The sequence below is a fragment of the Bombus affinis genome, chromosome 9, assembly GCF_024516045.1.
Source record: "Bombus affinis isolate iyBomAffi1 chromosome 9, iyBomAffi1.2, whole genome shotgun sequence".
Classification (NCBI taxonomy): domain Eukaryota; kingdom Metazoa; phylum Arthropoda; class Insecta; order Hymenoptera; family Apidae; genus Bombus; species Bombus affinis.
Window position 1 is genome coordinate 3,748,992 of NC_066352.1, and position 27,640 is coordinate 3,776,631.

Consider the following 27,640-nt stretch of genomic DNA (forward strand, 5'->3'; position numbering starts at 1 on the left):
TTCCTTACAGGCCAAGCTAGAGATTCCTTTATCAGAAACAGGGGTTTCACAAAGATTCAGGACCTGCAGTTTCTGCAAGTGTTCGCTAATCATTTGTAGGCCAGCGTCACCGAACTGCGTGGCCCACAAGTTCAGATGCCTCAAAGCTGGTAATTTGATTAGCTGCTCGGCGCAAGCCGAGGTCACCGAGGTAAAGGCCAAACTGAGGTATTCCAAGCTGCCAAGAGCCCTTCCGCTCAGAATAAGGGCAACGTCCGCGTCTGTCGCTCGAGCTGGTAACGTCAATCGTCTAGGACCTCCTTTCCGAAGCTATTTCAATACAAAACAAAAATTTATACCATATAAAGAAATATATCTTATAGTAATAATAGTCATAGTCTATTTTTCAGCTCCCCGGCCATGAAAGGACTTTTCCCTTTATGAAATTTCAAGTCACGCCTACTTTTTCTTATTGTAAAATAAAATCTATAATGATATTACATCACCATTAAACAATGAACATATATCTGAAATCAGTCATATTTCTTGTTTGATTTACAATTAAAATTAAACAGTAGCAGGTGTATAAATCGGAAACATACCAAATTTAATTTAATTTAGTTTATAACAATATATTATCTGAAAAATTGTGTATTTGACAAAATAGATGTCATCTCTTTACTCACAAGTTGCTGTAAATTCCTTTGTCTCTGGCAAAGAGCTGCGTATCGTTCCTTGCCTGAAGTGGTTGACTCTAACGCATTAACTATTTGCAATTTAGTTTCTTTGCTTGACAGCAAATGCCACTCTAGCATTAAACAAAGACCTTCTTGGGCAGCCTCGCAGCCTCTTACTGCTAATAGTATACAATCGTCGCGTACTTGTTTCATCAGCCAGCTAATGAACTTCTTTCTTCGACAGCAGCACGCCAGTAAGGTAGTTAACTGGATAAAAAAACAGTAGGGGATCAATGTTATATTAACATACCAAAGGTGATATCGCTTCTTAGAATAAATTTGTATTTGGCAAAAAGAATTCCTTTTTATTCTATCGCATAAATAAAGAAAGAAGTCAATTTTATTTCTATGGCATTATTGATTTGGATTAATGTAGAAAATGAAAAATTACCATTTCGCCAAACAATTCTCCTTGATCAGGGCAATCCGGACTGGATGGTGCGGCAATATGAATCCATCCAGGTCTGGGTTCTCTAATCGGAAGTAGAACACGATGCACAACGCATCTCGTGTCTTTCGCTAAACGGCTAATCACGCACATTAATATCGATTGTTGAACCTCTTTCATAGCAAAAGCTTCCTCTGGGAATGGTACGGGTTGCAATAAAGCACCAAGTTCTGGCCTCCAATCGGCATATTCTGATCTAGAAAAGAAAATAATCATTAGCTCTTGCGATTTGAAATTTAAAAAAAAAAAGAGGTATACTTTACTTGTAATTAGACCGCGGATATTTATGCAATTTATAGGAAATTCGAAGATGCAAAAATATACAAATATATATACAATAAAATACCCGAAATACAACACTCGTTATAATATTTAGTGGAACAATTACTATTTACTTAGTAAAACAATTTTCCATCAGGGTTTAACTTTTTTTAATTGTACTCATGAAAGTATAAATTTGCATAAATGTCCATTGCATTTCATATGTGATAATGAGCGCATTAGTGATGAAACTTACGCGATATTTAGCACCAGAAGGTAACAATCTAATGGAGGCAAGGTCGGTGATTTCTCGTTTTCCGGCAAAGAACGATTAGCCACTTCGAATCTGCAATTGAATGGCTTGTAATTACTTTCATTAATTCGCATTTCGTTTGTGGTATGCAAGAATGTTCTCCACTATATATAATTTATTTCACGTCACAGCGGCTTTTTCTGCACAGTCGTGCGTTTGACATGTCGTAATGAATGGACTTCTAAATTTTACCTGTTCTTTTAGTGCGCCTGGACGCGTGTAAAAAAGCAAGCTGACGTATTTACGAGTTAGCATAAAAGTAAAAGCTGTATCAAATCGGAAATAAAATATCTCGCGTCGAATATATGTTTCTTTGACTAACGATACGATAATATTTGGTAGATTATTAAATAGTCTTCATGCATGTAAACAAGAGAATTAAAAAGATTCTTACAGAACGTGAAACCTTTTTTATTCAAATTTTTGTCCAATTTATTGTGCGAACAACGTATTTAGATATTACGCCTGTTGATGCGAAAATACATTAATTAAAGGAACACAAAGGAAAAAAATATTGCAACGTAACAAAAAAAGATAATCATTCATATCAGCAAAAATATCATAAGGAGATTTGTTACCTCGTTCACAAGAAATGATACTACATCTTCTCTTAATTTGAATTAGTTAATTATTTTACATGCAAATTCACATATATATGATTCACGAATCGACGTACATAGTGTATTCTTCTATATATTGTACATATGTAAATTGATTTCTTTTTCATTTTCCATTAACTGAGTATTAATTTTAGAACTTATATCGTTGATCAAACATTCTTTTATTTTTCTTAGCGAACACTGCGAGCTTTTTTCGCAGCAATTCTTTGTTATTTTATCTAAAGATCGTATGTAACATTTTTTTTCAAGTCACAGTAAATAAAAATAAAAAATGTTGCAGAAAGCTATATTGATATAAAATACGGAGATAAAATACTAACATTTTATTATATAAAAATATAGAGATACTAAATAAAAAGTGTCTTAATGTGTACATATTTCTTTCTATAAATACATTCTTTGAAAGTATATTTTATATTAAGATAAAGCATATTTTTAATATATTAGATTATATTTGCATGAAATTTTAAGGAAAAATAAAATGAAAATATTATTAAAAAGATTCTAACGTGAAATAAAGCGAGATTTTCCGCAGAATTGTTCTCAAGCAGTTAACTAAAGTCATATTCTTCGTTAAAGGGTTAGTTTCTGCACTTTCAAACAAGGCACTCCAGAACGTTCATGCCTTTGATACGCTTTAATGAAGCGTGGATAAAATACAGGGTGACTCACGCAATTTGCAACAATGCACTCGCCACGTGCAATTAGTCTTTTCTTTTTTTTTTTTTTTTTTTTTTAGACAAAGTCAATGCACATAACAAACATTATTATGAAATGTTTAAAAATATTGTATTAATTTTACATTATAATTTTTAGAAGTATTTTAAATTTATGTAAAGTATGTAAATTTTTAACATTTCTTTGAAGTTTGAATTTGATATACTATTAAATATTATTCTATCGACAATCATCAACCGTATTAAAGGATTAGATTTTGCTATAAATCGCGTATATTCAATGTTAAAAATGTTTATGGTAAGAATATAAAAACCTTGTTATACTGACTGTCATAAATAATCAGAACGCTCGCGTAATCTTTTTGTATGAGTTTAAATTTGAAAAAATAATATCAATATTAATTGCTTCAATAATAAATATGTTAAGGAACTTTGTACTCATTTATTGACGTGAATACAAAAGAAATCTTGTACAATACTATACACAGGAATTTCACAAATTTGCAACTCATACTTCAAATATCTTCCAATTACCATAATTTCTAATACGAACGCACCATTTAATCCAAGTACCATAATTTCCAATACGAATGCACCATTTGAGATTCGGAATACGTGACTCTCCTTATATTTGAATATAATTATTATTTATTATTATATAAATATAATATTATTATAATATCTAACGTCAGATTGTGAGTTGTAAATTCGTCCATAAAAAAGCGAAAGGGAAGAAAAACCAAACTCACCTATGGAAAACCGCAGCGACGCAAACGGACACCAAATTAGGAAGCATCCTCGGATGGGGACAGTCGCTTCCAGGCCCGTGAATCGAAGCGATATAATCTCTGATCGCTTGCTCTCCATTCGTTGCATACAAAGAAGCTATAAACACTTGCAATAGTTTCCTCATGTCCAAGGATTTGCCAAAATCTACCGTATGCTTGAGGCATCTCGTTATCGCTGGACTTATGACTGTAACTAAGGATGACTGTGGATGCTGTTGAGCCAACTTCACAAGAACCCTTGTTAAACAGACTGGAAGGGCAACTTTGTCTAAAAGAGGAGATACCACGGAGAGAACAGCTTCAGCCCAATGTTTCCGATCATTTCGATATCGAGACACTTCTTCTGTCGATTTCTCCGAACATTTCTCTGATGGATCTTCGACGGCCGAATCTTCGAGATGCTTTGCAATAGCTTCTAACGGCGCTACAGACACTCTTTCGTCCTGGAGCGACGTCCATAACGCAAAATCAACCATTGACTTTAATTCTTTGATGATCACTTCCTCTCGGGTATTTAGAGATACTAGATGCTGATATTTAAAGATACTCCTCTGAAAATTCGAAATTCACACACATTAGATTGCGTAAATTCACTTACATAAGATCCGTTTACATAATCAATGATGTACACTCCCGCTCAAAACTCTTGGGACATCTTCTATCTTTAATAAAACTACAGTATTTAGAATTATTAACTTCGCATTAGTTTACATTACTTTTTCTGTTACATAAAATATGAAGTTAAACGATTTTCTATATAAATTTACTATCGTTTACATTTGTCCAGTTTTGAAACAAATATGACAACTGTTCTAAGATTTCTGAGAGGAGGTGTATGTATCATTTTTTTAATGAATTATGATCTTATTGACGCTCCTCTTTTGTACCACTTTCACATATATTACTTTCTAAAAGACTCTTTACGCATTATGTATTCTAATGGCTTGGAATGCCATTCATTAAATACATTCTTGAACTATCATGATGCTGCACTTCAAATATCACTTTGAATAAATAGCACAAATGAACAATATGTTCTTCTTTTTGGTAATTTTGATACAGAATTACGGGAATAAAAATGTTTTTTCCTTATTATATAACAACATACTTTTGGGCTCATTATTCGATAGTTAAACTTTAACATTTCGAAACTCTTCTCACACTTTTTTTATTATTAATTAATTTATTTACTCTGTCATCACATCGAAGATAGTATTGCTCTTTATAAAAAAAATTCCGATATGTGTACTTTTTTCGTTTTTAGTTCGTCTTTCCAAATGTCTTTAAATATCTCGAATTTCTAGAGATATTACATATGTGCTTAGATCAAAAGAGGAAAAGACAAGTAGAATCTGCAAAAAATAGAAAGGAAGAATTGTACAAGAATTTACCTTCCATAGTATCGAATGATACCATTGGTCCCTAGTATAGGCATTATTCGCTTGGAGAAGAAGAGAACTGTTTGGCAGAACTATGCTAAGGCAGTTCTTGTAAGTAGGATCCCATCTAGTAACAGCATACTTTCGTATATCCGACATGTTATTATAAGGTATTGGTTGTCGAAAAAATCCCGTTTTCTAAAACAAATTATATCTAAATAATTTACAGTGGCTACGAAAAGTATTCGCGCAGTATTATATTTATTATAGCATTCACATACTAATTGAAGACATCCAAGTGTATTAAATTCCATATCTCTTAATAGCACATGCTTTCATATAAAATAAAATGTATAAAGCCCAATAAAAAAAAAAGCTACATTGAAAAGTATGCGTACGAGCAAATACCCACTTAGTCTTATTCTTTTATAGTTTTAAGCATTTACAATACTCTAAATATTATTTTCATATTCATAATTGCGTGAATATCTGAACTAAGAGAATAGAATCCGAATACATATATAAGGATTTGTTTTAATACGTAATATGCAATATTAATACGTAAATACGATACTGAACGCTTTACTATACGTTTTAGAAAGTTTAATTTTCTTCTCAGTTCATAAATGTCTGCAATCTATTAACCATATTAACATAATTTTTAATAATTTAAATCGACGATATTATTTTAAAATTTAAATTTTACAGATCAACGCAGATATGTTGATAGAATGATTAGAATGATAGTTAGTTAAACGGTTGTAATGCGGGTAATTTGGATACATTTCAATATTAAAGACTGCATATCTAAATGAGAACTATAATTATTTCGTACTTGAATTTAAATGGCTGTATTATTACAAAGTCAGATTACAAACTTTAAATGCCTCTATGTTTCTTGTATTAGCATTTAAATCTTACTTTCGTAAATTTTATACTGTAACGAAAAAAGAAATAATATCTCAATATTAAAAAGTTTAGAAATCGGATAATTGTTTGGCCAAATTGTTGTTTCGGATATAAATGCAAAGGTATATCTATTTATATGAGCTTTTAAAATGTAGAAACTTTCAATTTGCAAGACTGAAATATTATAGACTTTAAGATTTGAAACTTTTACGTATCGCAATAATTTAAAGTTATGCAAAGTTAATTAAAATTGTCAACACCAAACTTGGTTCGTCACTTCTCCTATACTCATTTTCAAAAAGTAATAGTTCACATGTTACAGAAATTACCTGAATTACTTAGAAATTAATAAAATTCATTATTGCTAACATAGTACCAAAAATATTTCGTAATAAAGAAACAAAATTAAATAGTAAATTAATGGTAACGTCAAATAGTACAAAAAATAATATACCATAATTCACAGTCTAAAAATTAACATAAAATTTGATCGTTGAAAACTTGGCATATAGACAAAGAGATAGTTCTACAGAAATTCTAAGTTTTTAAAAATTGGAAATTATTTAATGAAAAAATTAACTAATTGTAATATATCAAACATTATTCTACATAGTGTTTCCAATTTTTAAAGAAGGAAAGAAGGATTGCAGTTTTAAAAAGATGTAAACAAATAAGCAAATCAATCGATGTATACATATATGTATGTATTTGTTAATGTAAACACTTGCATCAAGTATCAAATAGTTAATAAAAAGAATATCAACCTAAGAATGTCAACCTAATAAAAATGATATTACTAAACTCCGGAAATTTATGTAAATTGCTATTTGTATGAACAGAAGTAAAAAAAAAGATGATTTATACTACTTAGTGAGTAGAGAAAAGTAGATATAAGGATGTAAAAACCAAAGCCTCTCAAGATCCCAGAGGGCAAATGGAATATCAATAAATAATACCTAAAAAAATGAAATCTAAGGAGAAATTTGTTCTGCTCGTTAAATTTTACAACGAGTATTATACCTTGAATATCATATATATATTTGAATACTATATACGTTCTATGGATTTTTGCATCTTCAAATTTTCCATAAATGAATGAACATAAGAGAGAAATTGATCACCTTAGATGAAACGCGATAAAATAGAAAGCATCGAAAAATGAATATTCCCTGGGACTAGCTGACTCTTCGTACCCTAATTTTCCCGCATAAAACGCAGATACTTATTCAAAATACGTAAAATTGCAAACGTTGCGTCGCGTGCGGTTCTCGATACATTCACACGTATCACATCGCACACGTATGCACGTGTCACGTAAACGTGTACACGGAAAAGAGACAAAAGGGAGGTGCACGTGCGTGCACGTGTGCGTATGCGTGTGCATCACTTGCGTCAAAGCCGACCCTGAATGCGTCTCGCGACCGCTTCAGATTACGCTTGCACCGCGAAAAAGCCAGCTCGATTCATTTTTCTCTTTTCTTTTTCCTTCTTTTGCCTCTTCGTTTTTTACCTTTTCTTTTTCTGATCGCCTGATACAAGCAACGACGTGTTCCAATCTAGTTATACATTTTTCGTTTCCCGACAAAAGATTCTTATCTATACTAACATTCGACGAATTCAGGCGAGATATCGATGTAGCAAACGGCAATCGTTTCAAACAGGGAACAAGAATTGCTTTATTCTTTTATATCGGGGAGAGAAAAAACAAAATGAAAAAAGGAAAAAGTTTCGAACGAAGGACTGTTATCGAAAGTTTTATTTGGATCACTTTAGGTGACTTGTTGGGAAATTTCGAAAGGAAGCTAATAGACAAATTTTGCTGTTAAGAAATGCGAATATAAGAGGAAATTTAAATTGATCAATATATTTGCTTAATTTAGCAACTCTGTAGATACGGTTCAGATGAAAATGATTTCCGAAAGAATAGTCAATTTTTCTTACGAGTATCGCAAGTTCATATGACAGTGTGTATTATAACAAATTTAACTCTGAATGAATATATGACTACATATAACAGTAAATAGCTTTTTATATCTATGTAAAATAGTTATAAATGAACATATTTTCCAATAATAATTTTGGAAAACTTTATATTCATAAAAAGATAAAAATCTGCTTAAATAATCAAATTGCATTAAAACGCAAACTCTTAATGTTCCCTCCGCAGTGCTACATTTCTCAGAAGCTAAAAAATGTTTGCATACTAATTCCAGTTCTTTATCTTTTGCTTCCAATCCTCGCACAACTGTATGTAAGTTAGATGTTTGAGTTTAAAATCTGACGAAACACTCGCAGCCTCGACTAACGTAAAATAACGTAAAACGGCATGATTTATCACAATTACAATATCTGCGTCAATTCTAGCAATTCTGCGCACATTGACCAAGTATTAGTTTTGAATTATTAACCTGTAATTATCAGCACGTTACATATACAGCATATTAATAAAGTTAGCATCATTGATATATTATATTGTCACGCGATGTTTTTAATAGTTAACACATGTGAGGCATTTGTCTTTTTATCATAATATTATGTTAGCAGGAAATAAATAACCAGTTGATGTATAAGTAGTCATTATTGGAAAGTTTAAAACGCATGGTACGACTTGTAATTGCAGATGCGATATCGGCAAGAAACTTAATGACGTAATAGCCATAAAACAAAATTAATTAAATTCCTAACGATTTACCATTCACTGACAACTAACGAAGAAATCTTCGCTGATAAACTTGCACGATTCAAGCGAATAGTGTCATTTACGGTGAATTAAATTTAAATTATGGGATCAATAATTTACCTTTTTAGGGAAGTATCGAAAATTATAAAATTCAGCTTCTGATTTCCTAGGTAATTATACATATATTATATTAATTATTCATAGAACATTATTAATAATATTAATTATTACAGTAGTTCGTGCAGCTTGTAAACAATCAATTAAAACCAAAAAGGAGTTCGTATCAGACACGAAACGAAACAGATATTCGTAGAAATATACGAAAATCCACGAATGCAGCAGAATATGAAAGAAACAATTATTTATTTGTACGTTTCGTAGTCCTTTCGTCTGTCGATAACAGTCTAACAGCGATGTGATATTGAATTTATTTGAGAAATTATAAATAGACTGCGAATGTTTATGCTCTAAATTGTTATGGTTGCAATTAAAGAAATAAAATCTAAGCAAACATTTGTTTCAGTCGTTAAATATTACAAGGACTATGCCATAATTCGGATATTTAATGTGTATATTTTTATATTATATGCGCAGTTCTGTAGCTTTAAATTTCCTATACATATATGCATGAAAATCTGCGATCTAATAATAAATAGATCTAGTATAGATGAAATAAATTCACCAATGGAAAACATACATAGATGTCATGTATGTATTTATTCGCTGTATGTATTATACTATATACTAAAGCTTGAATCATTATTCCTCATATTTTCTATCTTTTTCCTTCATTTGTGATTATGCGTTTATGTATTTCCATTTTATTTTTTATTGATAAAGTTTCTATGGAAATCCATGAAATATCCTCTGAAAAGACTAAAAAATATCGTGTTACAATCACAAATTAATCCTGAAAGAAATATAGCCGCTCTATTTTATCTGCGAACATCTCTCGCGTCATACGAAAATTATGGCTTTTAATAAAACTTTGGAACCACGTCAAGTCACGTTAAGACATTTAATTACTGAGAGACATGTATTAGGTTATCCGAAAAGTTCCTTTCGTTTTATAAGGAAATAATAGATGCACAACCTTTTTTTGTTTTATTATTTTGTTCTATTACTGCAAAATGGATCATACATAATTCAATAAAGTAATATAAAACAAAAAATGTTGTGCATCTATTATTCCCTTATAAAACGAAAGAAACTTTTCGGACAACCTAATATATGATTCTTCTCTTTCTTTTGCTTTTTTCTTTTTAAATCTACTTAACATTGCACATGTAGTTCATAGACTGCAAAACGCGTTTCTTTGGTTCATAAATACTTTACCTTTGGGCATTAATGACGCACATGACAAGAAACTTATAAAAGTCAATTATGTACAATGTACAAGATACGATACATAACGATACGGAAAATTAAGAATACTCGTGAAATAACTTTATGTAAACTCCTCAAAATGCTTCGCAGCGTCCTTCTACGAAAATGTTTTGCATAGAGGGCAAAAATAGAAACCATCTATTGTAGAACAATGGAGTTAAAATTTAACTCGAAATACTTCCGAATCGCCTAATCCTCTAGTTCTCATAATACGTTCATAAAATAATCTTTTACTTATCTTAACGGCAAAGCTAATCGTTATTATTATGCATTTGTGGAAAGTTTAAAGATGCAAATGTACATAGAATACATGTAATATACAAAAATAGGAAGAAGAAAGGGAGAAAGAGAGAGATTACTATAGTTAATACATTTAATATTGACATTGTATCAATACGATTATTAATAGTAGTGTTCTTTATTATTATAATATTAATATTAAGATTACCATAATGAAATAATTAATTTTAAACCATTCAATCCCAGTTCACCGTATATACTACCGGTAAATGTGTGTCAGGACAGCTGAGATCACTTACACAATTTCGCTAACGTTATTATACATGTATAGTGAAAGTTTTGAAATCACAAGTTCCAAGTTATTAGTTTTAACAAATTCTCTTGCGTTATATATGTATAGTAACAAGTTTTATAATAACACAAACGAAATACATATATCAAAATCAGTAAATTACAAGTTATTTAATTACATATTTATAATCCACAGCCTATAACTTGTAAATTTGCTAATATTATTAGTTAATAATTATCGTGTCAGAGGGTCCTGATGATATTTAATACAAACTCACTATTCTTATTTTCTATAAATCTGATTTTACAATAAATTTGTTGCTTCATTCGCCATACGTGTCCTATAATGTAAAATACCAAATAAAAAGGAAAATTTGTTAAAGCTTTTGTGTAAAAAAAATACTTTTATTAAGTATGAAGACTCTATTAGTTTTTGAATAAAATATAAAATGTAGTAAATAGAGATGCTAGTAATTTCGATTGTTTATATCCAACATATTCAAAAACCCGACTCACCGTTTTCGACGAGATACAGGTGTCGTTCAAATAAAGATGATGCGTCTCCCATCTTCTCAGATATTTACTTGAGAAGATCTTCTTCACGAGGTTGGTATAATTCAAAAAACACACTTGAATGTCTCCTTCCTCTATAGGTTTAAATCTAGGCCCGACAGGCCCTGGACTAGGACTAGAAGAAGAGGATCCGCTAGTTGGCGAGGAACCAGCGCTCTGTCTCTCCAAATTAGGGCAAGATCTTGCTGCAGGTAGGCAAAACGTGCTTTCCAAGCCTTCTGACTTCAACGTATCTATCCTCGAGCTCTTCTCAACGTTAAACGAACTGCAGGCATCAACTGCAGTAGATTCAGCGCTGGATCTATGATTGCTATCCGAAGACAACTGAGGAGAGCTGGTGCTGGTCATCTCCTGGCGCATAGATCCACCATTAACACAGAGAAAATTGTAATAAGGTACCGTCGACGAAGATAAGCCTCCAGTTGACGGGCCAGCGGGACTCAAAGGTAACGAGGATCCTTCTTCCGTCTCGGTTTCCGTTTCCTGATTGGACACGTTCTCTTTCTCTGACTCGCTGAACACGTTCTGCAACGAGGATATATCGTTCTCAGAAGCTGCAGTTACTCTAGAGTTTCTTAGAATATCTTCTTCAGTATCTACAGAGTCGATCAGCACCGACGACGAAGAATTCGTCAGCAAAGTTTCTCCAGACTTATATTCTTTCTCCTCGTCTCTATTTTCTTCTTCTTTATTCGAAGCCACCGACACAGCCTCGATCAAATCGTCAACCGTGTCCAAGCTGTCCTCTTTGTTGGTCGAAGAATCGGAACGTAGACGAAGCAGCAGCAACTTCTTGGACCGTTTGTTGCTGTACGACTGCTTCTCAGGAGAAGAGGAAGGGGTCGCATGGTGACTCTGTTCGTTATCCTCCGCAAGTATGTTATTTGGATCATCTATTCCATTCTCCACGATGACAATGGAAGTTGGTGCAATCAGAGAATCAGGTCCAGGTGACAAAGTTTCAGGATCGAGGTAATCCGCTTTGATATCCGGAAGCGTGCTGTCGGTACTGCTCGTATCAGAGATCGATGGTTCTTGGTCAATGTAGCCGATAGAAGAGCCGGAACCTTCACTCGTCGCTTCCGAGTCTTGCCTGTCACACTTGGAGTCCGAAGTCTTGTTCGTTGGAAGAATCATGCTCACAGAGGAGGTCTTCGTCTTGTTGGAAGATAAGGAGGACGCGAGCACGCGTGACGCGCGTGTGAACGGCGTTTGGAAACAAAACATGTCGACTTTATATTTCCAAGTCTTCGCGAAACGCTCGTTCCTATATCAACGAATTTTTATTGGTTAACTTCGTCCTATCAACTTTCTGTTAAATTTTTTATCAATTCCGTTGGCGATTCTGCTGGATGCTAATGGTCGTAATATGTCTTCCAGTGACCTAATTTTGGTCGCGCGAGACGTTTACGGATTTGACGCGAAACGATCGACACTGACTGACGAAGATCACGGAAGTAAGGAAAACGTCGTTTCCCAAGCGACACGGAAAGCCTCCGTGAGAAAAGCTTTGTCCCGAACCCGCGTACCGCGCGAAAAGGTTCGCGTTCAATATTCCAATTTCGCCTACGACCCGTTCCTAGAATCCCTCGATGCGCGTCAATTAAGCTCCCGTGTGGATCTCAACCGACCTAGAAACGGTCGTTCACCGCCACCCCATTCAAACAAAGCAATTCAATAAGCACGGCGATACGGGGTAGCACCAGCAAACCGACATCGAAATTCGACGAATCCTCGACATTAGCATTAGGACATACTGATACTCCTTGTCCGCGCACCGGGGAAATCTTCACGAAAAACGATCAACCAAGACTCATGTCGAACGTTTCGTCCGCGCATTGCAGCTGGCCACAGCACATTTTGCCACGAAACAAAACGCACAACCACTTGAGAAACGTTTCCCCTTTTTCGGTTCTTCTTTTCTTCCGTTCCTCGTGATTATTCACTGGATCAATCGAACCATGAAGCTCGCACGGAAACACTCGCGCGTCGACCACCGGCACGTTTCTTCCTCTGCAAAGAAAAGAAAAAGAGAAGAATAGAGTTTCACGTAGCAAAGAAGTGTTTCTGTTTCGCGTGCTGCGTGCGCCAGTTTCTCCGTCTCTCTCCTTTTCGTTCTATCTCTATCTCTAGTCTTGTTTCTCTCTACTCGAACGACGAAACCGACAGGAAATACGAAACAAGCACTCGAGATTCGTCGACGAATTTCTTCTTCTGGTCCGCGAGACACGGCCGACGACGCGACGACGAGTCGATGAACGACGAATGAAAAGAGCAAAGGAGAGAGAGAGAGAGAAACAAAGGAGGAAGAGAGGAGAGAGCGAGAGAAAGAGGGAGGCGTGTTTCCGACGTGACGCTTAAATGTCTGACACGATTGTGAACAAGTACAGGTGGGGACGCCGCGCCGGGCCGCGCCGCTGGGGTTAGGAAAAGGAGAGAGGGCGTCGCGGCGCTCGACGTCTCGCGGTCGATCAATGACTAGTCACGAGTTTGCTTCGAATTATCGCGTTCCAGCTACTCTCTCTCTCTCTTTCCATCTCTCTTCCTCGTTCCTTTTTTTCCTTTCTCTTTTTCATTTCCTATGTTCGTTTCTGTCATTGGCTTCCGCAGTTGGTCGTTTCCGTTGGCTGTTTTGTGTTCTTATTTTATTGGAGACTTGGTTTAAGGAAAGAAAAAAATTGTGAAAAGTAAAATTTGGCTCGTGTCTACGGTAAATATACCGAAACTCTTGAAAATAATTCAAAGGTTTTTCCGAAAATAGTCCCCGACGAATTTTCCTCGCTCTTCTTCCCCTGGCGAATGCCGGATTTCTATTTTTATGCGATTCACAATAATGTGCACAACGTGCACAAATAGAACGTGGACGTTGTTAATGAGGTTATGATACATTGGCATTCCGGTTTAAGGAGTGTTTGCACGGTTCGGCTAAGAAAGGATCGATTTCTTTTGTTTCTAATTTTCTGAGAGTGTATGACATTTAAAATATATGTGTAACACTCACTATGATTTCTAACATTCTGATATTTGATAAAGAAGTTTGAAATATTAATGAAGTTATAGTAATTTTTTAGTATCGTTTACCATATTTTTAATATCTTGTCTATAAATTTAGTAAAAATAAGTGCTTTAGATATATGATCCTTTTTAACGGGATAGGAGAAACGAAAGGTATATTTTATTTTCGATCGCTTCTTAAAATTGCCAATTTGCATTTCTCTCCAATTATTTCATAAAAATTAGTCATAATATCGCACGTGCTATTCATTGTGCGATGTTTAAGAGAAAAAAGAATTCAAAACTGGCGCCAAATTTTGCTCGCATCAAGAACCTACTAAAATTATGAATTCATAATTCGACGAACTGGATACAATTAAAATACATATAATCAAACATTATATACCATTAAATTACTAATTACATTAAATTACATTAGCATTAAATTACTAATAACATTTTTATATTATTTCAAAGAGCAAATCAACCGTTATAAAAAGTATTAAACAGTTATAAAAATATGAAATTATTCTTTCCAATTCATTATAATTAATATTTCATATCATCGATGATTAATGTAAAGGAAATAGTAGTATATTATCAAATACATTAATACTAAACCATAGACTTAAAAACTGCTAAAAGAATAGAACTCACATTTGTTTTTTTACGGTCCGATAACGGACTCGCAATATTTTTAGATAAACCAATGGTAAATTCTCATTGTTAGCCAACGGAATAGCGAAATACACTTTTACTTTCGATGGAAATATCGAATCCAAAAACGATCTCGTTTTCAACGAACTTTATCCTATTATATAATTCAATGCATCATTCCTGATAAAGTATGTCAGATTTTCATTTGAACTTGGGCAACTGATAAGATTTATTTCCTATGTCGCACTATTTGTGCCTCTAAGATCGACCGTATCTCGTTCCCACCGAAAGAATTTCTGAGCGACGTTGACGATTGTTCGAAATTAGCATACAAAAATAAAAAGAGAAAAAATTAAAAAAGCTTAAACAGAAACCGCTATTTTTAGTTTATCGAGTCGGTTCGACTGTTCACCTCGTCCAATGACATCATCGGAGAAGTCGCGTTCCGATGATGCAAAGAATGACATTTACGACATGAGAATTTTGCCAAAAGCCATTTTTATTGAACATAATCGACCATCCAATTTAGTTACGAGTTTCAATAAAATCGTAGGACAAGAAAAAGTTACAGAAGAGTAGTAAACTTATCATCGAATGTTCTTTTGATATTCCTTCGCTTCATAATTAAAATGAAAAATAACAATGAAATAAATTAACAATGCGTTGCTCCAAACGCGATACTTCAATGTTTACGTATATTTCAGACAGTTACTTTTATAAACTATACATTTAATGATACTATTAATGATTTAAATAAATTTATAAAAACGTTTACTAGCTTTCATTTTTAGTATCATGCAAAAATGTGTTGATTTTATTTAATAATAATTACGATATCGTCGTTTGATATTTCTTTCTCAATAAATTTCTGAACAAAATTAGGAGTAAAATTGTTATTCCCTTAATCTTTAAAATCTTAATTTGTACCAAGATTCCCGTGACTATCAGATCGTCCGATACAGACGTCCGTGCTATAAGAGGGTTACCTGTATCTTTATGACTCTTCGGTTTCGAAGAAACAATAACAAAAGGATTAGAACGTATCATTAATTGTGAAAACTCGATCTTATATGATAAATGAAAACGTACAAAACAATGACTTAATAAAAATGAATACGCAACTGAACTTGGGACTCAAAATTAAATCGATAGCAAAAACATGCAAACAAGTGAATGAAATGAACGTAGAAGCAATAAGTTCGTTTAATTGGATATTGACTTTCATTCCAATAAATGGAATTCTACTGTAATATAATAAAGGTCCACTAATTCTTTTCACTACTTATGACTTTCATTCATGTAATGGAAGCTCGCCTTCAAATAATCGCATTCAATCGTCAGAAACACGTTTACTTGAACATCAAGACAAATTTCATTTCAATAAATGGACACGTACTATACTATAACAAAATATAATACATGTAATAAAAACTTACTAATTCTCTTCACTATCTATAATTTTTCATTCATATAGTAGAAGCTCACTTTTGAATAATCCTATTCAATCGTTAGAAACTCATTTATATCAAACATCGACTAAAATTTCATTCCACTAAATGAAGTTGTGTTGTAACTCTATTGAACCTATGACTGAGATCAAGTGACTATTAGTATTGTCATAACATAAATCAGGAACCGATCACGCAATAGGCGTTTGGTTGACGTCTCAAATCATTGACATAGCAACCACGTGACGAGATCGACCGACAATATCCTGGTCTCTGGTCGTATGATGCAGCTGACTGTCATATATTCGCGTTGCGTCAAAGGTGACTCGTGTTTGTCAAGCCGTCGTTTCTCTCGTTCTACGTAATGGAAATCGACGTAAACGCTCCGCCCTCATCGATTACCCTCACCTTGATCACGAGCTTAGACTAATCCGAATCGTATGTTCGCGGAAGCAGGAAGAGGCGGCGACCATGCAAAATGAAAGAAAAAAAAAAAAGGAAGAAGAAGAATTCAATCGCTAATAGCCAAAGTAAATTGCGAGGGAAACAGGTTTTGCTACCGAGAACTTGGACCTGTTGTTTTCTTCTAGGTATTTTTTACGTTTCTTTGCTAAGTATTACGCGAGAAATACGTACATTCGTGACTTTTATGGAAAACGATCACATTGAAATAAAGAATCAATAATTACACGAAAAATATTAATTGAAATAATAGATCTTCCATCAGCAAGAAAAAATGACGGCTATTTTGTATTTCATGATCTTATGCTGATAGAACAGTCGTATATTCTTCTATTTTCTTTTAATTTTAGCATACAAAATGTAATTTTCTATGTTACATTCTAATTTCATTAAAATTAGCAAATACAGTCAGTTTTAAACAATATTCGCCAGGCATAACGAATGGAAAAGGTATCAATATATAGAAAAACTTGAAAAATTGAAAACTTGAAAAAATTTCTAATCTAGAAAATTAAACATATATACATTTTCTAAATCTAGAATGCACATCTTATATGCATTTTCTTAATTTAGAAAATTAGACGTATACATAGATATATATGTTTTCTAAATTGTTATTCAAGTTTTGCGATTGTATATATGTACAGGAAAAATCGTTTATTAACGATACGATTGTTGAAAACAAAACGTTACGCCATCGGCTGCTAATGTGTTAATACAGATACGTACCCAGTTGCGAAAATATGAAAATGTAGTTAAATTAAGAACTACATACTGTTGAAAGTAAATCATCAAATATGGTTAATTGACAAGATTGCAAAAGAATGCGTTTATAAATCTGCAATTGACGATCTTCTTTTCATCTGAAATGAAGTGCCCATGAAATCTCTTCGACAATTCATGGTTCAATAGGTTAATAGACTTGGTCCCGCTCAGTTTCTAACTATTATGTAGCATTCTGATTAGCTTTAGTAAATGTACGCATAAAATAATAACTTGCGAAGGGAGGAAGAAATGATAAATAGCTGACGACGCTATCACTTTTTCTTGGTAAATGACGTACTTACTTCGTCAAGTCTTTGGTTAGAATTATTTTTTACTATTACATTTCAGATTGAAATGTTTTCCATTTCTCTTAAACGCTATAATATAAACTAACATTTTATATATAAAGTTATTTCAAGACAAAAAAAGAAATCAATGAAATTTTTTGTAATCCTTTATAAATTAATCAATTGTTTTGTTTTGAATTATTGAAAACAAACTATTTATTATTTATTGATCTTAACTTCTTATTTTTACGGTCATTTATCTTCTATGATATTTATAATAATAATTTATTGTCTTTTTCGTTAAAATTTTAAGAACTCATATAAGATTACATTTTGCACTATTCTACTTAGAGAAATATTGCATAATTCTATAAGGAAATAATTATAAAACAATTCCTTATAAGAATCTTTAATTCTCCATCCTATCTTTTATACATTTCAAATTCCACACTGAATCTTTAAACAATGTTTTCTTTCGTTATTTAATTCTCAAACTTAATCAATCCTTAAATTATATTATTATAATTGTAAGCATTATATTGGAAATTAATATTGGATAATTTGTAATTATATTGGAAGATACCAAAAAATGAAAATAAGCTTTATTTTAATCCGATGAAAATAAATATTTAAATTAATGCAAAATTGATAAACTCAAAATCATTAATTTTCATTAAAGATTTATCGTAACGATTTAAATATTAATTGAACCATTTACGTTCTAATATCCATAATAGATAAATTAATAATATTTAACTAAAAAATTTTTATACGTATATAATCATAACTATTAATAATTAGATTAACATACCTATATCAATCATCTTTTATTCTGAGTGCATATGCAGTTTTTATTCTCGATGGCTGATTGTTGGCTTTTCGTTGATTATTTATTATAATTTATCAGATCCAGCACTATATTGTGGTCTTCTTCGAAAAGACAAGTCATATCAGCGACTATCCAATCCACTTTCGCTTTTGACGTCGACAACCAAATACAACGAATCTTCATCATTAAAGAGAAAAAGATGTGACATAATTAGTCTTAGTTCTCTTCCATTTTAAATTTTAACACACTTCTTTTTAGATTTATTTTTATTCCATTCTTAAATTTCATTTTTTTTATAGTACAAAAATTGGAGATTTTAATTGTTATTGTTTTGTTTATCGATACCGCCTTATTTTTCGTAATAGCTCAGTATTCAATTATTTAAATAATTATAATATATCTATAAATTTCTTAAAAATTTCACTGAAAATAAAAAATAAGACATTTTGCAAAAAGTACTTTATCAACATCTTATACAAAAAACTCTCATTTCAAAATCTTTTTCATCAATATCTCTCTTCATACATTTGAAGATCTATAAAAAAAACTGTCTTATCAACCGTTCAGTTTTAAATTATTTAAAAACTTATTAATATCGTGGATAGAAAATTTGTTTTGGTTAAGACATAACCGAACACAATTAATATACATATTCGTACGCAAATAATAAATAATTCATAAAATATACGTACCACTAATGCACAACTTGTAAAGAATCATTGAACAAAAAAGAAAAAAACGACACTCTGCAATAAGAAAACACTTGTATCCTTTCGTCTGTCTACTTTGACAGTTTTCAGAACCTCCACGAAAAGAACCACGCGCGTTCACACCACGACCACGACTGTAACACCATACCCGATAATAACAGCGCTCAAGTTCCCTTTCAATATGCGTAAGATATCAAATCCAAGGTTACACTTGACACTGTCTGTCCCCCTCTTTCGTCTTACAAAAGGTTATTACGAATTGAAATTTTCACGATAGAAAACCATGCAGTTCCATTTTCAATGCATTTAATATTTTTTTAATTCCGTATATTCTATTAATATTTAAAGATTATTTTCTAATCTAGATTAAGTAAATATTTTGCAATATATATTTTGTTTAATAAAAGAAAAGATGCAATAAAATTTCGTTTGGAAGAATAAAAGTATTGATGAACTGTATAATAAAGAATATTGTTTTATTTGTTTCTCTTTATATACAATTTATAAAGGCATGACTTAAACCTGTTTGATACTAAATATTGCATTATATACGCTATAAGAAACGCGTGTAAAAATATTTTATGACGTTATATGACGTATCACAATTGTTCTTATATCATAAGGAACAGAATATGGAAATAGTGTTTCTTTACACGAAATTCTTCGTTATACAATGGCATATTTTATACGATGTATTCATTGTTTTCTCATATGTAATCAACCTCATTCTTTTCCAGCGGCCATCCATTCTTCTATTTCTTCCACGCTATAATTAAACGATGTGTTGTTGTAAGTTATACTTACATTTTAATTGCAAGTGACGTCAAAAATCGTGCAGATATTAACAAATAAAGTACGTATAAATATTAATAAATAATGAATATAATTGTAAGACGAATAATTTAAATATCAGGTAATGTAAATATCAAAATATGCAAGAAACTTACGTGCGTGGCACATCCGTTAAATTTCTTACGCCTGTTTCCGTTATAAGAACATCATCTTCGATCCTAACTCCACCCCAACCACGGAATCTTTTCAATTCTTCAGCAACGATGAATTTTGACTGATTTGGATTTTTCAGTGCTGCATCTAATAACTATATATCAACTATCTTTTTTTATATTGATTGATATATAAAATCTTGTTAATATTATTGAATCTTTATAGATTCGAAAAATTTTAATATTCAATATTTTCTTCACATTCTTATAATCTATTATAGTTTTTTTACTTACGCAATCAATAAAATAGCAACCTGGCTCAATTGTCAAAACCATACCAGCCAGTAAAACACGACTGGTTCTCAATTTTCTTAAGCCTGGAGCTGATGAACGTTCAGGATGTCCTGGAAGATATCCACCAACATCATGAACATCTAATCCCATAAGGTGTCCAAGCCCATGAGGCTGAAAAACTTCATGCAATCCTGCTTTCATCATTTCATCAACATCGCCTACTAATAAACCACCACTTTTTAATGAAATTAACATAGTTTTATTTGCTAAAAGATGCATATCTGTCCAAAGAACGTTAGGCTTTGCAGCATCCATCACTGCATCACGAGCAGCCAACACTGCATTATAGATCATTTTTTGGTCTTCTGTAAATTTTCCATTAACTGGAAAACTACATGTAATATCAGCTGCATATCCACAATAGTTCCCACCCATGTCAAAAAGGCTTATAGAAAAAAAATAATATTTTTTGTAAATAAAATAAATTTCAATTAAAATGTGAGAGATCAAAACTTACCACATATCACCATTATTTATAACTTTATTATTGGGAGCACCAGCATGTCCATAATGTAATATAGATGCATTATGTCCAGATCCACAAATACAAGTATAAGACACATGCCTACAACCTCCTATGGAGTATACATAATGCATAAAAGCTGCTTCTGCTTGAAATTCTGCAAATCCCGGTTTCACCATTTGCATAATAGATTTGTGAGCATCTGAGCTAACTTTAATCACATATTCCAGTACCTCAATTTCTTGTGGAGATTTTATGACTCGACTATAAAGAAAAAATATACATATATCTTCACATAAAACTTACATCTTATTTTATAATAATATAATTGTCAATAATTATATAAGAAATTATTCAGTTTTCATCTATGAAAGATTTTATTCTACACATTATACAATATATTTCATTAGACTACTTTTACAATTTCTATCAAAAATAGAGGAATTTATATTTTATATTTCTGTTACGTATATGTTATACAGAATTTTCTGCAGAATGTAAACTTTTCAACAAATAAGATAACAATTTATTAGATTGATTCCAGAGTTCCTGTATTGTTGCATAATCTAACATCATAACTTTAAAACCTAATTTCTTAATCTGTCTCTTTTTCATTATTTGCGGTCCTATTAAATGTCGCGTATTTCTACAATAATACTCTGGTAAATAAATGAAAACTGCAGTATTCACATTTTTCTCCTGATCTAAATTCAAATGAAATACCGATGTGGATACCATATGCGGATGTATAAGAATATCAAGAATATAGAAATTTATAGGTGGTAGTCTATTCAATATCACATTTTTACTCAATTTTTGTTCTCCCCCTACCAAAGATGCCAATGGTTGATATATCATGTTCACTGCTCTTCTAATTCGAGCATCTAAAAATAAAGGTTTCTCTACTCTTCTTAGGGGAAAATGTAAAGATGGATATTCCTTAGACTCTAAAAACATGGTAGCATCCAATAATTTCAACTTATTTTTTATGCGATTAGAGAATACAGAATGATTTCTCAAATGAATTTTATGCAGTAATTGTGAAATAAATATCTTATCAAAAAATTTAACAGGATATTTTTCCAAATAAGTACAAGAAAGAAGAATATCTAAAGCGTCATCTAATTTCAAATCATGAAATTTTACTGATAACACATCATCAAAAGTTTTCCAAAATTTAGTACTATTGGGAGGATGTACATATAATAATCCAAATGGTGTAAGAATAGAAGACAATGAAGAAGTTGATATATTCATAGCATGGTTTATAAAATATTCCCCACACTCTGACAGGATTCTTTCATTTCTGATTTGCAAATCCTTACAATAATTCATAATTGTAGCTATTAATTTGGAATCATCAATTTGTGATGCTTTAGATTTCAAATAGCCTTGTAAAGTATTTTCTATTCTATCATCAATGTAATCTTTTACATGTAAACTATGTATAAAATTTATTAAATCTTTTTCACTACATGCATTCATGCTTATACTTGCCCACTTACTTGCACTCATTAAACATTTCATTGCAGAAACATCATCATGAAAAGAATCTAGTATTTCTGCAATTTGTGTGCCTGTTAATTTTAACCAACAGTCAGAAAGTTTTCTCTCTAAAATAAGTTTGACCATATTTTTACTTTGATTAAAATACTTTAATACTTTAAATAATGCTACTAATGTATATGTATTAATCTCTTGCTCTTGAAGCAAAATACCAACCCATAAGGTATCTATTGATTTACGGTACTTAGAATCTTTATAAGATGATAAAATCTTTATTAAATTTACTAATTGCGCAGGTGAAAACTCTCCATCTGTTGCTCGACTTAAAGCTTCATCACACATGAAATCTCTATATATATTTCTAGATGGACTAACTTTATCCTTTTTTAGGGCTATCAGCCCCTGAACTATTATTTCGGCATCATTACTATTAATAATTAATTTAATCAATTGTTTCATTATCATATCTCTAGTAGTATTATCAACATCAAACTGCCTATTTCTTTGCATTTTATTAGACTTCTGTTTAAACCAATTATTTTCTAAGTCTATAACTTTTCTTAATCCCTCTAAAGCTACTCTACAATTGATTTCTTGCGAGATCTTGTTGTCTAACGTAGGATAGGCACCATTAGTTGCATTGAACAGTTGTAATCCTTGCAATGCCTCTTCTACGTTCAAATCTTTGAAACAGTCAAGATCTGAATAAAATAATATTGCAGTTCCCTCATCTGTTTCTATGTCTATTCTTTGGTTTAATGCTTTGTTTTTCATATTAGTGTTACTTTTGGAACTTGCATTACTTTTAACATTAAATATAAATGGCTCATTCTTGTTAGATATATCAGGAACTTTGTAACAATTATCAATAATAGAAATTCTATTTTGATCTTTATTGTTACATATGGTTTCAATATTTTTTATCTTTCTAACAATTAAAGGCACTTCCTGTATTTCTAATCCCTCTTCTACAAGAATGCTTGTCTGTGTTAGACTTTGCTGTCCAGTGTATTTTCCAGAATTGGATTCATAGCTTCGTATAATAAATTTAGTGATCCAAGCAGAGGATTGCATGCTCATTCGCATTAAAAATTTTGTACATACATGACCAGCTAGTATCATCTGTATAAAGCATACAAGCATCTAATAAGATTAGGCTTAACAATAATTCCTTCATGTCTTATTTAATGTACCTTCTTCAATTATGAAATGAAAAGATGAAGCAGTATGAAATATCTCTTGCAGAAACCAATAAAATTGTTTGTTTTGAATTAAAACAGATATAACGACTAGTATTTATATCTTGAACCTGTTTTCAATGATACTTTTAATTTAACGATTTTATAGAGCCATTATTAAAAGGCTTCATGTGAAAGACTTGTGACAAACTTACAGAAAATAATTATAACGATATATATCGATATAATAAATCGACAATTGCCCAATTTCGATAACAATTTTTTAAATTTCCATATATCGTGTGAAATTTCGCCAATTTCAATTTGATATATAGTAATTAATTTTTACGTTTTATATGTTCTACCTTCTATATTCTACAATAAAATAAAAATTTCTTGTTTAGGGCCATTTATTTAATTCTTTCGGTCGAATTAACGTATTTTTACCAGACCGTATAATATTAATTTTGTAGCACTTACCATTCACATATTTCAGGATATAAAATTTTATTGTCAACTTTGAACCTATAACACGATAGAATGTAAATAAATAAATTATTTATAATATAAAAAATATTGAAAATTAGTACTCACTGATTAATGCCATCAAAAGTTGCCTCTTTTGCTTGTAAGCCACTATCACTATTTTGACCATTCTAAAAGTATAATAAGAGAAATAAAGATGTTTGCAAAACTAGATTAAGTAAGCTATTCATTGAAAAGAAAACATACGCGTAGGTAGAATCAATAATAATTTTATTCGAAATTGTACTATTCGTGATTTTTTCTCTATATATTTTCAAGAACAGTATCGGAAGTAATAATTTAATTTTCATATTCTTCTTGACTATTTTATGGCGAAAAATTGCTATTTAAATTTCAAATAACTTTTCGCAAGAATTTAGTTACATTTCACTTCCGAGCGATAATAAATTTATTTTTAAATAAGATGGCCCCTAAGTGTATGTAATCCTTTAAAATATTTATTTTAAATACTAAATTACTAAAGTGAGAAGAAGATTTGCTTGTTTTGATTTCAAAACTTTAGCTATCTCGTCAGTATAATAAGTTTCGTCTACTGCATATCGTTTTTTAAAATCGTCCAAACTATGTAATTTTCCTTCCCAAATTGCATATTCAGGCGGCAATCGTGGCATAAATAAAATGGACGTTCCTGTTGCTAAATCAAGGGCACCATAACATCCTGGCTCTTCAACAGCGAAACACCATTGAAAAAATGACTCCTAACAAAAAAATTACATAAACAAGATATGTTATATTATATTACTGTACTATATAATTAACGATTTATTTACCTGTCTGAATGGCCAGCATATATCTGTATCATTAAACGGAACCTCAATTCCTCCTTCGAGAATAATAAAAGTGCCTGTAGTTGGTATTTTTGTATTTGAGTTAATGCGTGCGACTAATCTTTTCCGATTATTTTGGAAAAGGGACATAGGTACTTTTAAAGTAAGATTTCCCCTTTGAAAACATGATTCTAGTCCATTCCTAAAATGATATTTCTATACTTATCAAGTAATAAAAATACGAAAAAATAGTAGCTTTATTTATTATTACATTAACAAACAATCTAATTTTCAACTTAATAGCAAATAATTTCAGTTCTAATTTATATAAACCTTTCCATCCAATAAAAACATATTGTATATTATAATATAATATAATCTTGTTATATTGTTCCTTGTAAAATATCTGAACAATAATTAAAGAAGAAAAGTAGTAACAACGTTAAAAGTTCTTGTAGGTATAATTTTCTATTAACAATTTAATAATAGCACAAAAATAAATAGGTCGAGTATTCGATATATCTTTATCATAAAAAAATAATATTAACAATAAGATTATATAGTTATAAAGTACTACATATGAACAAGATAAGCGTTATCCTCATTAGTGAAAATATGCTCTTAGGAGAAAGAAATAACTAAAATAAAGAAATAAAAAATTCAATGAGAATAATTTACTGTTAAATTTATTCAATATACGTACAATTTTTTTACAATCAAAATAATTACGTCACTTCAAAATTTCTTTGTCCAGTTATAATTGCTATATTTAATAGTATACATTTTTCAATATTTATTAAACACATTTAAAATTTTGAAAAATACTCCAAAGTAATAAAATTCTAGTTTTATAAGATTTAATACAAAAATCTGCTTTAAAATGATATTAATATCGGTAATCGGTACATAATTATCAATAATTATCTGCTTTACATAATCAAAAATTAGTAGAATAAGACCAATGATAAGTAACATTTTATTAAATGGAAATTGTATTTAACATATGATAAGTAATCACCGATTAACACTTTTATCTTTTTATTTTTTTATTTTTAAAGATTAAAATATATTTGTTATAGACTGTATTCAGTATTCACTATAGTATATATAACACTTTATGAGGAATATGTCCAAATATTTAAAAAATTAATATAAATATAATTGTTATATTAAATAACAATTTATAATTCTATAACTTCAATTATGTATTAAATATGATATTAGTTTAATGTTTTGATTAGATATGGAATTTGAACATCCTGTATATATGGGTATACCTCGTATCCTTCGCACATGCGCGGAAGGAAATTACCTTTAACATAACCTTAAAGTTTGGCAAAATATTGTTGTAAAAATTAGAATTTAACATTACAAACATTATCGTATTTGCTGGAATAAAAGTCATCATGGTATAATTAATAAAGCAATAAACAATATAATTGATAGCATTATGAAAGGTATTATAAGGTACGATAAGGAAACAAGTTGGACAAGAAATGATGCATAAGGGGAAAAAAGTAAACAACGAAGTATTTGGAATACAAAAAACAAATAATTTGTTACTATCATTATAACAATTATATATTTATATTCAATAACAGTATATCGATTCCTAATTAATATCAAGGATATAATAAGAATCAATAAATTGTGTCTATACATACAAATGCGTAGTGTCCGCCATATTACTTTATATTCATTTGCCGATTTGTTGACAGAACAGTATAGTTTTCTTATGACACTAGTTGAATATAGACTTTGTAACGTAAGCAATGACTCATGCAATGTTCAAGTTACGAAAATTCCATTGATACTTATAAAATCACTTTTCACGCAAATGTACGATTCACGACCCACTTTATTATCTTTTATCTGTAACAGTCTAAAGGATCACGTGATGAATTTCAACCGACCAATAATGTTTGCAACTTCCCGCGTAACGACATGGAATGATTGGCCTTTTGTTATCATTGCCAGTCATTACTCATTACATACCTGTATGTTATATATACATGTATTAAATTTACTCTTTATAAAACAACATGAATCTACATCAAATAGAAAGAGCAGTCAAGTTCATTATGTTTTAATTAATGTAAATTATTTATCATTCTATATTATATTATTTTAGATCAAACAAATGACTTAACATGTCTTTAATTTAATCTTGAAATTTAATTATTTAGCGTCCTATATTTTTAATCGATAATTAAGACGAATCATTGTTAATAAACCTTGGTGATTTTTATATGAGTATAAAACTCACTGTTTTACATAAGCTAAATTAATGTATAAAAATAGATCTTTTATCTATGAAAAATGAAAAATATTATTGTACTAACTTATAATAGCAATAAATTGCAGATTTCTTATAATAATTTTTCCAATTTTTCTAACATGCTTCATATAATTTCCTATCTACATATTTTTTCTTTTATTATAATATATC

The 27,640-nt window shown here is 31.0% G+C and overlaps 3 protein-coding genes across 8 annotated transcripts in view; all 3 read right to left on the minus strand.

Annotated features, from left to right (window-relative positions):
• LOC126920041 (C-Maf-inducing protein-like) overlaps positions 1–19,603 on the minus strand; it is a 26,110-nt gene extending 6,507 nt beyond the window's left edge. Inside the window, exons 1-9 of one of the 6 annotated variants that reach the window (XM_050729913.1) lie at positions 19,416–19,603; positions 18,706–18,900; positions 11,225–13,294; positions 5,215–5,400; positions 3,785–4,374; positions 1,682–1,771; positions 1,108–1,360; positions 666–923; positions 9–309 (exon numbers count right to left, since the gene is read on the minus strand). In XM_050729913.1, the coding sequence (XP_050585870.1) occupies positions 9–309; positions 666–923; positions 1,108–1,360; positions 1,682–1,771; positions 3,785–4,374; positions 5,215–5,400; positions 11,225–12,508 (2,962 nt within the window). In that variant the 5' untranslated portion in view covers positions 12,509–13,294; positions 18,706–18,900; positions 19,416–19,603. Of the gene's footprint in view, positions 1–8; positions 310–665; positions 924–1,107; positions 1,361–1,681; positions 1,772–3,784; positions 4,375–5,214; positions 5,401–11,224; positions 13,959–16,368; positions 17,028–18,705; positions 18,901–19,415 lie in introns of those variants that run through there. The other 5 variants (XM_050729916.1, XM_050729918.1, XM_050729914.1 and 2 more) reach the window with 5 other exon arrangements.
• Positions 19,604–19,892: 289 nt separating this feature from the next.
• On the minus strand, positions 19,893–27,253 carry LOC126920046 (xaa-Pro dipeptidase). Its single transcript, XM_050729928.1, has 9 exons — positions 26,856–27,253; positions 25,195–25,393; positions 24,883–25,122; positions 24,473–24,534; positions 24,359–24,403; positions 21,189–21,458; positions 20,672–21,116; positions 20,381–20,532; positions 19,893–20,199 (listed from the first exon to the last, which is right to left on the minus strand). Exons 1-9 carry the CDS (start codon positions 26,873–26,875, stop codon positions 20,157–20,159), a joined length of 1,476 nt encoding a protein of 491 aa, XP_050585885.1. The 5' UTR covers positions 26,876–27,253; the 3' UTR covers positions 19,893–20,156.
• LOC126920043 (FAST kinase domain-containing protein 3, mitochondrial-like) lies at positions 21,553–24,253 on the minus strand. Its single transcript, XM_050729920.1, has one exon. It carries the CDS (start codon positions 23,841–23,843, stop codon positions 21,669–21,671), a length of 2,175 nt encoding a protein of 724 aa, XP_050585877.1. The 5' UTR covers positions 23,844–24,253; the 3' UTR covers positions 21,553–21,668.
• Positions 27,254–27,640: the final 387 nt, after the last annotated feature.

Excerpts from the sequence above, each read along its gene's own strand:
- LOC126920043 (XM_050729920.1), bottom strand. The coding sequence starts at position 23,843 with ATGCTTGTATGCTTTATACAGATGATACTAGCTGGTCATGTATGTACA.
- LOC126920046 (XM_050729928.1), bottom strand. The coding sequence starts at position 26,875 with ATGGCGGACACTACGCATTT. Across the intron at positions 25,123-25,194 it reads TATGCTGGCCATTCAGACAG|GAGTCATTTTTTCAATGGTG; the intron begins GTAAATAAATCG and ends TTTTTTTGTTAG. Across the intron at positions 20,200-20,380 it reads TTAACGGATGTGCCACGCAC|CGTGGAAGAAATAGAAGAAT; the intron begins GTAAGTTTCTTG and ends GTTTAATTATAG.